General features: G+C 35.8%; 1 protein-coding gene across 1 annotated transcript in view; it reads left to right on the top strand.

Annotated features, from left to right (window-relative positions):
- LOC113236600 (ATP-binding cassette sub-family D member 3) overlaps positions 1 to 16462 on the top strand; it is a 42432-nt gene extending 25970 nt beyond the window's left edge. The window contains exons 8-13 of the mRNA XM_026472744.1: positions 1937 to 2129; positions 2609 to 2738; positions 5161 to 5335; positions 6112 to 6285; positions 8732 to 8836; positions 13282 to 16462. Coding sequence (XP_026328529.1) covers positions 1937 to 2129; positions 2609 to 2738; positions 5161 to 5335; positions 6112 to 6285; positions 8732 to 8836; positions 13282 to 13416 — 912 coding nt within the window. The 3' untranslated portion in view covers positions 13417 to 16462. The remainder of the gene's footprint in view (positions 1 to 1936; positions 2130 to 2608; positions 2739 to 5160; positions 5336 to 6111; positions 6286 to 8731; positions 8837 to 13281) is intronic.
- The last annotated feature ends 447 nt before the right edge of the window (positions 16463 to 16909 follow it).

Here is a 16909-nt window from a genome sequence, read left to right as displayed (position 1 = left end):
ATACAGTTGTGTTTACTTTGTTTTTAGGACATAAGAATCGTAAGTGTATTTTTTTGTTTTTATTAAGGGTTTTGGCTTGGATACAAGTCCTTTGAGCCATGTCTTCATTTAATTATCGGGTCCACATTAAATAGTTTCCATTGTGGTTCTACAACATTATGTTTTCACTTACTCTTAAATAACTTAGTTCTCTTGTTTGGGCTTTCTAAATAGTCTTTTAAGCGGCGGGAGTCAATATTTATGTTTTCACTTTCACTTAAATCACATTATTGTCAATTTGAACAAAAACATTGAATTCGTAACTATTGGAATTTTCAGGTTAAACTCTTTTGTAATTTGGTTTAAAATAAGGTATATAGTTCTAACTTTCTTCATCACTATTTCTTTCTTCGTATTTTCTTCATAATATTCTTCTAATAAAATTAATTTTTTTGGAAAACTGTACTTCTAACTTCAAAAGCCCGCCATTTTTTCCGTAACTGTGTTCCTTTAATATAAAATGTTGCCCTTTTAATTTTTTGTTTTTTTTTTCATTAAAAATTTTGTTTTTACGAAGACAATTTAAATGCTGTTTATTATTTAAATAATTTTTACGATCTATTTTTTCAGAACTACTAGACTATTTTTGTTAATACTCTCAACAATGAAGTACAATTCGAAATAATATTTTATGCAATCGTTGCATAATGATGGTTCTTAAAGTCGAATATCGTATACGAATACGAGATTTTAAGACCTAACTACTGTAATGATTGCATACAATACTTTTTCTACGAGTAAATAAAATTGTGACACAGTAGCAATATATTTTGTTAACAATCCATGACAACAAACGCATTTAAAAATAAAATTGTAATCCATTTATTAGGGTAGGCAAAGGTTCCACCATACAGCCTCTACATATATTTAGACGAAAGCCAAGCAAACGCTACAAAACAAAAACCAAAGAGGTAGAATAGAACTGTCCAAGTACCGCACATATTTTAACCAATCATTTTTTTATAAAGATTTATTTGCCCGGTTGCAAGAGTTTTACAATTTAACCCATCTGGAGGCAACTTAGCGTTTAAGTGGCGTCGTAATTGATATTTTAATTAGCAAAAATACGACGTTCTTTTTTTGAAACTTATAGTTCTGTGTACAATACTATAATATTCACGACGGCAAACGCAATTGTTTTTTTCTGTGTACAGGACTCATCGAGTGTATAACCAGAAATAGAGACGAAAAAAGGGCCATCCATCCCTGGCAACTCATCAGGAATATGGGCAAAATCACTTTTAAATATCAACTTTCGTTTACGCTGAAATTACAAAATAGACAGCTGAAATAGTACAGCGCCAACAACTGACGTACGTGTGTACGTGTATAGTCTAAAAATATTCAGTATTTATTGTAATAAAAAGAATATCTCTAAGAATGGGGGGCCTGTTCCATTCGGTGGTTTGGGAAGAACAACAAACATTAATTACAACTAACTACAACTAATTACAAAAGAAACGGAATCACATTTCATCGGCAATTAAATATTAAATGTGTAATTTTTGAATTATCATCCGTTATAGGAAAGCTCTAGTTAAACTGGTCGATTTGAAGTGAATTCGGGCTGGCCAATCGGAGCGCAGTTGTCACAGTAATGATTTGGCAGAATAATTTTCAAACAAATTAAATTACATTTCGTCTCCATTTCTGGTTATGTACTCGATGACAGGACTTTAATGAAATTTTTCAACTCAGTGGCGAGTACCATAGGCTATAGAATTTTGATTCAGAACTAAAAAGAGCTCCTTTTTGATATGGTTTATGAAATTATAAATGACAGATTAAAGTACAGGAGTAGAAAAAGTATTTTTTCGAATTGTGAACTTCGTTGTTGAGAGTGCGACATAAATAAAAGTATCCTTTATATGTAATGTACTGGCTGGTTGCATTCCAGCACTACTACACATACGGGCGTATGTTGGTGAAAATGGCCGAAGGCATCGGTCGCTTGGTGCTCTCCGGCAGAGAGATGACGAAGCTAGCTGGCCTGACCACTCGCGTCACGCAACTGCGAACGGTGCTTGACGACATTGCACAGGGCAATTACACGAGGACTATGGTGGACCGAGCGCAGGCCAACGGCAACGGTAACATAATTATTTATACGTTTGATTATGGCAATAGTATAGTATACTGCCACATAGTATATAATAATGCTACATAGTATAGTATAGTATAATATAGTATAGTATACTGCCGTCCACTTATTAAAACGCGGCTAAGTGACCAATGGTCAAATATCCGTTTTAAATAGCAAAAAGTAGATCACAAAATTTCTCTTTTGAAAACAGTTAAAATACTGTCCGACAACTTCGTTAACGCGTCATGGCCGACAGTCGTCACGCTGCGTTTATATTTCTTGTATCTATATTTCGCATTAGTTCCATTTCATGCAGACAAATTAGCTAAAAACCATGATTACAGACTATACTTTCATACTACAGAGACAAAAAGTCGATTGCATGAAATAGAACGCAACTTATCGAAGTATCTTCTCCTAATGAACGGCCATATGTTCATACCACACTCGAGGAGTGCATCTCATGGAGTTGTTTCAATTTGACAGGAACACCTATGCTGATGACCCCCGGCGCCGGCCGCATCATCTATCAGGACAATATCATCCGGTTCGAAAAGGTGCCGATCGTCACTCCCAACGGAGACGTACTTATTTCGGAACTCACCTTTGAAGTCAAGTATGTATATAATGCACTTTATAGAAACCTACAAAACCATTTACTTCATATAATCAATGTCTCTATATTATAATTTATAATCTCGGTACAAAATACTAAAAAAACCGACCCCATATATTATATTTGCCAAGTTTTATTGAAATCGGTTAACGGAAAGTCCGTGAAACCGGAATCATCGGAAGTACAGGGGTACTTCCGATGAATAAAAATTTGGGAACCGATTTTGACGATTCTTTTTTTGATGGAAATAGGGTACCTCTCTATAGGTAGGGTCTCATTTAAATTTGAAGAAAATATTATATAAATATAATTTAAATGAGACCCTACTACCTATAGAGAGGTACTCTATTTCCATCAAAAAAAGAATCATCAAAATCGATTCACAAATTTTTATTCGAATTTATCTCGCGTATCGAGAACGTCCTCCTTTTTTTGAAGTCGGTTAAAAATACAAAGTCGCGATCGTGACGTCTAATATAAACATAATACATTGTCTTAGACATTTACTAATATGGTAACGAAACTATTTTTTCGTATCTAAAATATGAACTATAGTTTTGACGACCTCCGGCAGTCGAGCGTCTTGCACACCGGTTGTCATGGTGTCGCCATCGCTGAGGTCCTGCGTTCGATCCCCGGCCGGGTCAATGTAAAAAAACTAACTTTTCCATAAACAGTCTCGGGTCTGGGTGTCTGTGGTGCCGCGCCGTGTCGTAGTTTCCGATTTCCATAACACAAGTGCTTTAGTTCCTTTGGGATTAGATCAACGTATCGTCGCCTTTCTCAAACTCGTATCTTAAAGTACAAAGTTACTGAAATGGAAAAAATGGATTGTTATATACAATTTTGGTGGCTGATATCACGTCACATTTCCTTTATATTCACACAAGGGGGTTTTACCTGTTCTTATAGTAGTGCACATTTAAAATAAATAGAAAGTTTTGCCATCTCCTGAATAAACTCTTTATACGATACGAGTTCGAGAAAGTAAGGCATCGTTATGTGATATTGTTTAAAGGCGCATTCCCATTATGTCGTGACGACAGACAGTCGTGCAGTTTAATGTGTACAACACGATTAACTGTCGTTCACTTTTTTAACATTACGACGACAGACAGTCGTGATAATGGGAAGGGCTAGAACGACAGTCGTCAGACGATAAATAAAACGTCGCGATAAAAATGTGACGACAGAGAATCGCAACTTCAAACGATTCTGTCGTGCAAATGAAAGGCGGCTGCCGTGAACCGATAAATTGTCGTCATGAACTAGTGGGAACAGCTAGACACAACAGTCGTTCAACGATAAAATAAACGTCCACGACACAGTCACGACAGGTAGCCGTGATATGGGAATAGGCTGGACGCGACAGTCGTCCACCGATAAATAAAACGTTACGTCATAATGGGAACGCGCCCTATTATTTATTTATTTTATTATTTGTTACCAAAATATTAATTTATCTTATTTTATTTTTAATCAATTGTTTTTGTAATTGTCGCTTAATATGATAGGGAAAATATGACAGTCTTGTATGAGCGATCGACCGTCGTTCCACACTTTGGAAGCGGCCTATTTTGAAACAATCCGAAGTACCTATCAAATCCTAGAAAATTGAGAATATATTAACCAAAATAAGATTTTTGAAAAGGAGGTAAACAATACAAAGGAATTAACAGGTCGACGTGTCATAGAAAAATTTACAGTATAATTCAATTCAGTTCACTGTACATATAAGATAGCGTACATAAATATTGACTAACATTTGTAGCAGTACAGCTCTGCTTTTACAATATCAAGTGACGGGAGGAACAAGTCGTGCGCCTGATGGTAAGCTACACGTCTGTCCATAACAGTTGCAGTGCCACTTAGAGCTTTAAATCGCAAAGATCTGAGGGGCACTGCCACTGTGCCCATCACTCTGAGACATAAGTTGACAAGTCCCATGTGCCTATAATTTCATCAGAAAATGCACCTTACTTGTTTCTGCCGCTAATCGGTAGTGTACACGTACGGTTACAGCCGTACAGTTTTGAAGGATAATGGTGCTGGTGAAATTGCAGGCACATGGGTCTTGTCTACTAATGTTTCGGGGTGACAGGCGCAGAGGTAGTGACCTTCAAATCATTGCGATTTAAAGCTCTTAGGAGCACTGCAACTGCTATGGACAGGCGTGTCGCTTAACACCAGGCGCATGACTTGTTCGTCCCGTCTCTTGACGTCATAAAAAAAATTACAGGCACGTGGAATTTGACAAGTTTGTGTCTCAAAGTGACGGGCTCAGATCTTTCCGATTTAAAGCTTTGAATGACACTGCAACTGTTAGGGGTAGTCCTGTCGCTTACCACCTGTTGCAAGACTGCTTTTGCACTACATTAAATATTTCATCTTTCTTCTACTAAAACCGAATTTGCCTCAACAGGGCGGGAATCAATGTTCTCGTTTGTGGCCCCAACGGCTGCGGCAAGTCGTCGATGTTCCGCATCTTGGGTGAGCTGTGGCCCATCTTCGGCGGAACTCTCACGAAGCCACCAAAGGGCAAGCTGTTTTACGTGCCTCAAAGGCCTTATATGACACTTGGCACCCTTCGCGACCAGGTTCGTTCTTTTATAATCGTCTCAAATTTTAATTACGTCAGTGGTATAAAATTCCATTATTGGAGATTTCTTATACTAACATTTTTTTTGTTTGTTTTTGTGACTAACTGAACTGCAAGACAATAATATAAATTGTGAACTTTTGTATACCACAAAGCTGATTACAATGATTGAAAATCCATTCTTGTAACGGTTTTATAATCTATTTATAACAATATATAAATGAGTTTGAATTTTGTTATAAAATTGTAAAAGCAAAACATAATTTAATTAGGCTATAATTAAAATATAATTAAATATGCCGTTGTATTGTATTCTGCATAACCAAAATATAGTATTATCTCAAAAATTGAAATTAAATCGTATACGAATGACATACATGATATGTTTTAGCAGCAATAGAGCTCCTTGTGAAAGAGATCGTCCGGGGAAGTACTGCCACCTTACCTATTTCAGCCGCCAAGCAATAATATGACCATTACTGCGTTCCGGTTTTGAAGGATAAGGGTGCTAGTGAAACTACAGGCACATGGGACTTGTCAACTTGTTTCAGGGTGACGGACACAGTGGCAGTGCCCCTAAGATCTTTGCGATTTAAAGCTCTGAGTGGCACTGCAATTGTTATGGACAGTCACTGTTAGAAAAACAATTTGTTGTCATGTGCGATATGTAAGGTGTTGTGTGTCTACTTACGGTACTTTAGGGTAATTCAAATTATTTATCACCTCCAATATAAATAAATTAATTTTAATTATGTGTGTATATGTAATGACCAGGTGATCTATCCTCAAACGCGCGAGGAAATGATGCGACGCGGGCGCAGCGATGACGAACTCAACTCCTTCTTGGAGATTGTGCAGCTATCTTACCTCACTGCGAGGGAGGGTGGATGGGACGCCGTGGAGGACTGGATGGACGTCCTTTCTGGAGGAGAAAAACAGCGTATTGCGGTACGTAATCTCAAATGGAACAGCTTCTAACTTTTTATATACTTTCATGCACTAAGAAGTTGTATTATACCATAGTCCCTTGTACTGTTTAAGAATCGATACTACCTCAGCTTGAATTAAAAATTTTCCCGTACTAATACGGTTCATTTTGCTTGGGTCGGGCGGCAGCGACACTGGCTGTATTTCAGAATGTATTTTTTTACAAACGAAATTAAATCCATTTGAAAAATGTATATCGCATACTATACGTGTTATATTTAGTTCAGTTGATATAAAAAAAAAAATCATTGGTATATCACACTGTTATTACAATAGTGTTATAACTAAAAACATGTGAAATTCAAGATTATACCATTGTTGAACGTAAAATTTGATTCTCTACACGTCAATAAAACCGTCGTTAGAATATTGTAAAAAACAACTAAAAGATCTACTACTTAACTCAAAATGAGACACACTTTATGTGAGCTAGTTCTGGTCATCATAGTCCTTATTAAAAAATATGACATTATTTTTTCTCTTTTATTTTTAAATATTTATATTTGGCAAATAGGAAATAACTTATACATAAATTTACGCAGATCTTTCAAGGGAAGCGAGTAATTCGTTTTTCGGCCATTCTGAGAAAATATACTTTTTGAGCATTGACTTACAAATAAATGGACGACGGGTCTAATACAAAAACCACGAAAAAAATGTCCCAAGTCAACCTGTTCGAAATTTAAATTGTTATGTCATCGCAGTATCGCGCTGTCCGTAGAACAAATGAAGACTAAAGCGGAGTGTCGCGCTCTGTATACGATTTTAGCGCCTTACAAGTGCGGACACTTTTTAGCGCGGACCCGACGTCCATATAATTGTAAGTCAATGTTTTTGAGTTATTAGACTATTGTATTAACAGTGCGATATGTAAAGTACCTATTGAATGCAGCGGTTTTCTTGCAAAATTTCGAGGTAAGTTTGTGCTTTTTTCTGTCGTGAAAATTTTTAGGAGTCGTGTTTTCACACCGTATCCATGTTTATCCTCAATTTTGCTATATATTTTTTCCAAAGTGAATGATCATCAACACTTTCATTGTTATGCGAAATCAATCAAAGCCATTTTTTTTATTGACCAAAATACAAGAAAAGTACTTAATTACTAAACTGCCTCCGTGGCCGAACGGTTACCATGCCGGACTGCCACGCAGAGGTCCCAGGTTCGATTCCCGGGCCGGGAGAAATATTTGTATGGCCTACATTTATTTCTCTCGTGAGTTTGGGTGTAATTTGTGGTTGTCTATGTGTGTGTCCATGGCACCCGCGACACAGGGCTTCCCTAGTGCGGGGCTATGTTGAGTGTGAGCGTTAAAAAAAAAAAAAAAAAAAATTACAAGCTTCGCTCACAAAAGCCCTTCCGGCTTTATCCGCGGCGAATGGATTTAGTCTATTTAAGTAAAGATATAATGTAATAGAGCAAAAATCTCAAGATTTCAATGTGTATATAAATGTCATATAATAACAATTAAGCTATTTACAAAATATAGTTTATTATTTGAGGTTGTATAGATTCTTAAGTACGTAACATTCGTTTTCCAAGGATGATGAACCTTCATCGACATGCAGGTTTCATCACGAGGTTTTTCTTTATCGTTAGCAAGAGGTATTACCACTCAGCATTCACAAATGTACATACAAATTGTAGTCATACGTACGTGCGACTGGGCTACCATCGCTTCGCATACAGAATGTTTTTTTTAAACTGGGACAGTATGTGAAATCGGAAATTATAGGTGATATAGGGAAACTGTCTTAGGAACCAATTTTATTCATTTTGTATGAAACACGGTTTATTAATTTTATTCATTTTGTATGAAACACAGTTTATTAATTTTTAAGTTTATTGAATTGCACGATTTTTGACCACCATGATTATCAATTATTTTTGTAAAATGACTCCACTAGTTTGTTATAATTATTAAGTTATAATTAATAATACAAAGATGCTAACACTTAGAAAAAAACAAAAATCTGCAACAAGAACATTGAAAAATTCGTAAGGTCCGCTGGTTCGTTACGTGGCTTAGTGGGCATAGCGTCTGGCACGCTTTGCTGGAAGACGTTGGTTCGAATCCTGCCCGATCGAAAGAATTTTTTCTAAGTGTTCGTTCGATCTTTGTATAAATAATTATAACATTGTATTAAATTTGACCAACATCTGCTGTCCCGACTTTTCTCTTCCAATACAATGAAATTATCCTTACGTGAAACTGAGTCGATCAGTATAAACAAATTAATCAATTTTATTTATTTTTTTGGACAACTCACGCTTGACCAAAAAATTTACTATGCCAAAATGTTTTCACGAAAATAATGTCCCAGTTAAAAATCACATTTTAATTTTTTTTTACTAATTTTTCATTTTACTTCCTCTGCTTTTTGACTAATTCGTGTGCGTTATCGACAGATGGCACGTTTGTTCTACCACCGGCCGCAGTTCGCCATCTTGGACGAGTGCACCAGCGCTGTGTCCGTCGACGTAGAAGGACAAATGTACCGGTATTGCAGAGAGGTAATATTGCGTTCTGTGATAAGGTTTTCTATTTATTTATGACCTTTTATACAATTGTATATCGCACCTTTAATAATAAAGTGACGTATTCGAAAAGTAACATTTTTAAGGATCCGAGAGAAAGAGCGGAATCCAGTCAGACTGAATGAATTTTTCTTCGTATTGTTCGATCTTTATATCAATAATAACAACAAACTAGTGTAGTGTTATGGACAGTCGTGTACCTTACCATCAGGCGCACAATTTGTTCGTGTCCGTCACTTGATATGTATTTAAAAAAAGTTATAATAATTATAACCACAGACATATATCTAGATAGACGCCACAAGTGTACGTACTTGGCGTGCCGAATATAAGTGACACTCTTTAGTTGCCGCTGCTACGCTTCAGAACGCGCTCGACCATTATCGTAGATACACATCAGCGAAAAATGCCTGATTGTGCCATTATAAACTGCAAAAGCACCATAACTGTGGCACCATAGGTGTGTTAACGAGTACACAGGGACGTTCCCTTCCACGGATAAGTAATTTTGTAATTAGAAGATGCATAATTTATTAGGGCTTATACTCCGGTTTTCATGGCGTCGCCATCTCTGAGGTCCCGGATTCGATCCCCGGCCGGGCCAATGTAAAAAAGTAACTTTTCTACATTATCTCGGGTGTAGGTGTTTGTGGTACCGTAGTTTTTTCTGATTTCCATAATACAAGTGCTTTAGTTGCTTTAGGATCAGAGCAACGTATGTGGTGTTGTTTAATATATATTTATTTATTATTAGTAATAACGTCATGATATTTAGTGAAATAAATTATTGCAATGTTAACCCACCTTACGGAATGTCGTAAGATTTTATATTGTTTTATTTAAATTTCCCTTTTTGGATATCGTCATTTTATAGTTAAGCGGTGCAATCTAATAATCGATCCCTCCTACGTAAAGTATCGTATGTCGAAATTGCCAAGTTTACAGGGGAGCGTTTTAGAGTTCGAATTCACTGAAATGATCATAATACGTGATTTTATCATTTTTTTCAGTTTTATTCGAGAACGAGTTTTAAAGTAACGAGTTTTGCCGAATAAAACTTAGAAATGTTAAAGTCACGTGTTATGCTCATTTTAGTGAATTCAAAACTTTAAAACGCTCCCCTGTAAACTTGGCAATTTCGACATACGATACTTTACGTAGGAGGTGTCGATATGTGAAATGCTGCATTCATCATTAATTAATTTCCATTACAAGCAGAGGCGTTTTCGAGTGGATCATAAAAAGGAGAAAAAAATTAGAACAACCACAGTTTTGGGTTACAAAATCGAAACCACTACCAATGCTAAAGCATTCTACTCGTCTCCGTCCGTCCGAAACAATTTCTGTCAAATAAGTAGTACTCGACTAAATTTTGAAAGACAATGTCAAGCACAGACATATTTCTAGATAGACGCCGCAAGCGTACGTACTTGGCGTGCCCAAAGTAAGTGAAATTCATTACTTGCCGCTGCTACACGTCAGAACACACTCGACCGTTATCGTAGAAAAACACCAGTCGAAAACGCGAAAAATGCATAATTGTGCTATGATAAACTGCAAAAGCACCATAACTGTGGGTAAACGGGTAAAGAGGGACGTTTCCTTCCACGGGCAAGTGATTTTGTAATCATCATTTGGTTTTGTACGAATTTCGAGAAAACAAATATGCAACTCAGTGTATGCCTCATGATTTGTAATACATTGCGGATTTTACTTGGTGCGATATATTTGTGATCCTTTGTTAATACGCCATGAATATCGAACGAACGCACTTTTGCATAGTGCATTCAGTTTCTGTGGTACGGCCGCTTGTACATTTTTTGGCCAAATTTAACATTTAATGATGTATACGTTAGGCAACACGGTTCTCGATTCTGATCGATTTTAAAAACAAAGGGACGAAAATTATTATGACTAATATTTTTATCTATTATCAGTAGTATCTGTAATTTCGATATTTTTTACAGCACGTTGCCTCGAATGTCTGAATATAGTAATTACTTAATTATTTAATTATTACGAGTAATACAAAAAAATATATAATACAAAGAATTAACAGTGCGCTGTCTTTACAAAAACCTGGAGTTGGTCATACGTATGAGTTCGTTGCTTTCGAGGACGAAGGTGGTCTAGTTTATCCCACCTAAGATGCTATCCAAATATGCAGAGTAGCAGAGTTCGAAATCCGAAAAATAATAAACAAATAACAAAAATTTCACACGAGGCCATCATTAAGTAAACCTCTTCTGATTAATAAGATGATACCATATTTTGTCAGTAGTAACATTTTCATTTGTCTGGCCATTTATCAATTTGATCAATTACCAAGAGAAAACCGTCTAGTAAAATTAATTAAGACAGTCTCAAGTTCATATAATGAGGTGCGTTTTCATTATTTAAATTAATCGATAAGATCTTCTATTACAAAAAGACAGTTATACAATAAGCTTATATTATTTCAATGACAATAATTTTATTTTTGAAGTTGATTAAAAATTAAAGTTTACATTATTAAGTAATGAAAATTTTTTTAAACAACTTAATAAAGGACATAACTATCTTGTGTTGGTATTTTTCTACTGTATTAATATTTCATGACTACTTGTAATCAACGAATACTTGAATCGAAATACTTGAATAATGGAATGGAATACGTGTATTCCGTTCAATCAATCGATTTAGCGCGGGAGTTTTCCCATCACTAAATAGTTCTTGTGACGTCATGGTGGATACATAAAATGTGACACGCTCGGTTTTCATACAAATTGCTGTACTTGCGGCGTCTATCTAGATATATGTCTGTGATGTCAAGTATGAACATCGAGTACATAACCAGAAATAGAGACGAAATGTCATTTAATTTGTTTGAAAACTATTCTGCCATATCATTACTTTGACAACTGAGCTCCGATTGGCTAGCCCGAGTTCGAAACAATTGACGGGTGTCGTCAATGGACACCCATTTCAACTGCTTCACATCAAATCGACCAGTTAACTTGAGCTTTGCTACAATGGACGAAAATCGCAAATTTACATATTTAATAACCGATGAAATTTGATTCCGTTTATTTTATAATTAGATGTTTTGCTGTTTTTCCCCACACCACTGAATGAAACAGCACGCCATTGTTAGAGATATTATCTTTATTACAATAAATACAGAATATTTTTGGAATATACAGAGACAATAGAGCTCCTTGTGAAAGAGTTCGTCCAGGGAAGTACTGCCACCTTACCTATTTCTGCTGCCAAGCAGTAATGTCAGCATTAATGTGTTCCGGTTTTGAAGGGTAAGGGTGCTGGTGAAATTACGGGCACATGGGACTCAACTTATGTCTCAGGGTGACGGGCGCAGTGGCAGTGCCCCTTAGATCTTTGTGATTTAAAGCGCTGAGTGGTACTGCAACTGTTATGGACAGGCGTGTAGCTTACCATCAGGCGCACGGCTTGTTCATCCCGTCACTTGATATTATAAAAAAAAAGAAACGTACACACATGTCAGTTGTTGGCGCTGTCTACATTTCAATGTAAACGAGATTTGATATTTATGAGTGATGTATCACTGAAGAGTTACCAGGAATGTACTGCCCTTATTTCGTCTCTATTTCTTGTTATATACTCGATGAGTATGAAGCTTCATTTGCATCATGCGTCTTTTTAAGGTGATCGAGTATTACTTATTAATATTTGATAGTATAATAATAATAATAATAAAAATCACCACTCACTCACATCCCCTCACAATACCACAACCGAACCAGAATACTTGTCTTAGGCCTGTACCTGGTTTCAAATATCCGACCTTCAGTCGAGTACAAGAAAAAATCTTAACGTAATAATAATAATAATAATGATAATAATAACGCACACACTCAACATAGCCCCGCACTAGGGAAACCCTGTGTCGCGGGTGCCATGGACACACACATAGACAACCACAAATTACATCCAAACTCACAAAGGAAATAAATTAATGTAAGCCATACACATATTTCTCCCGGCCTGGGAATCGAATCCAGGACCTCTGCGTGTCAGTCCGGCAAGGTAACCGTTCGGCCACGGAGGCAGTAATTATTTCGGACGGAGAACGAGAGCACAGAGCTATGCTACGTATATAGGTAGGTATAAATAGGTAGACCTTACCTATTTCTGCCGCTAAGCAGTAATGTTAGCATTTGTGCGTTCCGGTTTAGCAGGGTAAGGGTGCTGGTGAAATTACAGGCACAAGGGACTTGTCAACTTATGTCTCAGGTGACGGGCGCAGTGGCAGTGCACCTCAGATATATTTGCGATTTAAAGCTCTGCGTGGCACTGCAACTGTTATGGACAGGCGTGTAACTTACCATCAGGCGCACAACTTGTTCATCCCGTCACTTGATATTTTTTTTAAAATGGTACTTAAAAGTTTTTAATTTCCACAGATGCATATAGCGTTGTTCACGGTATCCCACCGTAAGTCCCTATGGCAGCACCACGACCACTACCTGCAGATGGACGGAAGGGGAGGGTATGTCTTTGAAGAGATCGACAGCGAAACACAGGAGTTCGGATCGTGATCTATTTCATTGCAAAATTAAATTATCCTATTCATATCCTATATACTCAAAAGAGGTCACAAATAAAAAATTATCTCTAGAGAATTCATTAAAAAACGTGTTCGCCGAGTTAGTCGTTCTCTCTAATATTTTGCTTAATGGAGATATGAACCGAAAATATTTCGACAAAAATGTCTGATTCCAGTTGAAAGAAGTTGATTACGACTTCACGCATTAACTGCAAAAATGCCGTCAATCTGTTCACAGCCTTATAAATATTATAATACGTCATGACCGTATGTTCTATACGTACTTTTAAGTACATACCTCGAGTTCCATAAGTAGGTACGTGTCTTACAACGAAGGTACAGTCAAGAGCACATCAAGCTTGACAATTTGAACTTTCGATCGCTCTTATCGCAATTTTCACAGAGTTGACTTTAAGGCGAGGTATTTCAACGTGAGCCTACATTTTAGGTGAGATTAATATGAATAAAATAAAAACTAGCGGAGAAATTTTTAAACAGATCCGAAACCGGCAAGCGCCCGCGGAGCGGCGCGCGTGTCTTTACACTGCTGGACAGTTTTTAAATTTTGGCATAAATTGGAATTTAATAGGGGGCTTCGTTGAAAACAAAAATTTAGCAGTTTTTCTGTAGTACTTAAAGAGAAATATCTCCATTTAAAAATTATGTGCAAATTTAGATATTTTATTCTTGAATGATTCGTTTTACACTTAATTTTAGCCTGTTTTTGGTATTTCATATTATGATCGAGTAGAGTACATCCTATCATATAACAGATTAGCACATTCTTTAGACAATATCCTCAGGTGCAACGTATATTTTTTGTGAGACCGTTATTTAATAGTATATGAACAAGCTGATCTAGCAAAACAATTTATCCCGCTTCTTCTCCGGTGCCTCGCCTTAAATGTTAAGTGTCGATCTTTAAACGCTATTGAGTCTGTTTTTTGCATTGATTTTTTTGTAAATTAAAAAAATAGAAACTTAATTATTTTTGTAACTATATTTCAGAATTAGACAACTTGTTACAAGCGAGGCATTATATAGACAATTAGATATCTGCGCGAATTTTACGCCTTATCGATTTATGGATCTCCTCTTCGTCCAAAAACGAACGAACCTGTTAACTAACATGGCCAACATCGCGAACACATTCACTAATGAATTATCTTTAATGTGAACATTGTTGATCCCTTTTTAGTATTTTCAATTTGATTGCACATAATATATTCTTTTTTTTTATTATTTCAAACGTAAGTGTGCATTTGACCTCCATCTCACCTGATGGAAAGTGACGATGAGGTCGACGATGGAGCAATGCACCTTGAAAAGTTCAAGTCATAAAGTTCAGGAAAAAAGTCTGCAGGCAGAGAATTCCACCCCATAGCCGTTCGCCATACAAATGTGGAAGCGTAACGCTTCGTGCGAATCTTCGGAATATCCACAACATAGGGGTGGAACCCAAGCCTACGCCTAGTCCCCCGATGATGGAAAGGGGAAAGCGGAATTAAATCGTATAATTCCATCGCATACTCTCCGTGATATGTCCTGTAAAATACCGATAAACAGGCAACTTTTCCCATGTAACACAAAATGTAATTCGTATATGTTTCATCACAGCATATCTTTTGTATAAATGATAATTAAGTAATATTCTTAAGGGAATATTAGATTGTATGTTTGACATTTGGATATTGTACGGTTAGCCACAGCACAGTTAAAGTTGTACAAACTGTTGAATACGTAATTTACATCGAGTTTAAATTTGCCGTTTAAAACAGTCACTGTATAGCTTGACGTGTGGCTAAGTGTACCTATTATGGACATTGAGTTCATCATCTAGATTAAGGTGAAATTCGTAAATTTACATAGAGGGTGCCTGAGTAGAATTGAAAAAGAATTTTTAAGTTCTAAATCTCTATTTCGTAGGTAAGTTAAACTTGAAATCGTCTGAATGATAAAATACGAACGACAACTGTGGCGTAATGCAAAAAGAATACGCAAGTTGATGCTCTTTGTAAATAGATTTTTTTTCCACACTTATCACTTTTAATATGTAATGTTAGAAAATCTGAGAAAATTAACGTTGGTGTAACGAAACACTTCATATATTTGTGAACAATGAAAATGAACGTTTCTTCGCTCTTTTAATAATCTATTTCAGTAGTAGATAATTAATATATATTTCTTTGTAATACAAAAGATTTTAAATCTATGTACAATTTATCGAACTAGCATATTATATCAAATTCTTAGGTAAATATACCTAAAATACATATACTTATACCTCTTTATTATGTGGTCAGACCACAATATTTTTTCAATTGCCTTAGATAACATAGAATAAATACACGTAAAATAAAGATAGTCCTGAAAATGGTAACTCCAATACGAAAATAAATTTAATGTTCCATTATTGTGGAGCACCGTTATACGTCTTTTTATTTTGTTTTGTTTGTGATATCAAATGTTGAATATATGAAATGCGAAATTACGTGCAATGTAGAAATAATATTCTAGTTACCAATATTTTTTCTAACCTTCATGGATGGTCATGACAACTCAATTTGTTTTGTGCTTTCTACATAATCATTCCAAGCATTGTTAGTTGTAAGATCTATTTAGGACAACAAATATTCAGTTAGTTATTATGATTTATTATGTATTTACATTTTGTGTTAGTGCCAATGTTTTTGTGAATGTTAAAAAGGCTATTAAATGTTTATCATAATATTATTGTAAATGGATTGAGGAATAAAGTACCTTGTATAGAGTGGTGTGTTACAGGTATTATGGTACCTAATCTATGATTTCAGAATATTCACAACTTTCATTTTTTTATTCTTGTATTTATTTAGGGGCTTTGATCGTTATTCAACATGTCAGCCCCATTCGAAAAACAATACCTCAAGAAAACAGTTAATAAAATCCAGACATAGAAATAAAAATACTACTTAACCAAACTTGTATACAAAATCTATTGCTAGTAAAACGAATGTTCCTTGTAGTACACCATTCTGTTTATGATATGTCAGTCGCTGTGATAGACGTTAAGTTTTCTTGTTCTTATTGAATGGAGGGTGCTGGGGGTAATAAAAGAGGTTGAGGACATCTTTGTGTTTTTTTTCTTCCTATATCGCCAGGGGTTAATTTAATTTGTCTGCAATCTAGAGAAGGAAAATCTCATAAAGAATTAATCGCATAAAGTATGATTGTATCTGCCACATTTTTCGTCAACTCTTTTACATTTCGCGCGCAAAGCCACCACGGCAGGCGTCGTATGACGTCATAATGACGTAATTTCTATTTGATAACACAATTCCTTTATAAGCATAAGTTTTTCTGCGATAGTTATTTATTCTAGAAAATGATATTGAAAATCCTTAGTCATTAATTTTATTTGTCAAAACTGTCTTTATTTTTCATCTTTACACAAGTAAATCTGATCAAACAAACAAGATGAAGAAAAACACTGATTACAAAATATT

Source organism: Hyposmocoma kahamanoa, unplaced genomic scaffold (assembly GCF_003589595.1).
Source record: "Hyposmocoma kahamanoa isolate Upper Pololo Valley unplaced genomic scaffold, ASM358959v1 92, whole genome shotgun sequence".
NCBI lineage: Eukaryota > Metazoa > Arthropoda > Insecta > Lepidoptera > Cosmopterigidae > Hyposmocoma > Hyposmocoma kahamanoa.
The sequence above is the reverse complement of the archived record's forward strand: the minus strand, read 5'-3'. Positions and strand labels throughout refer to the sequence as shown.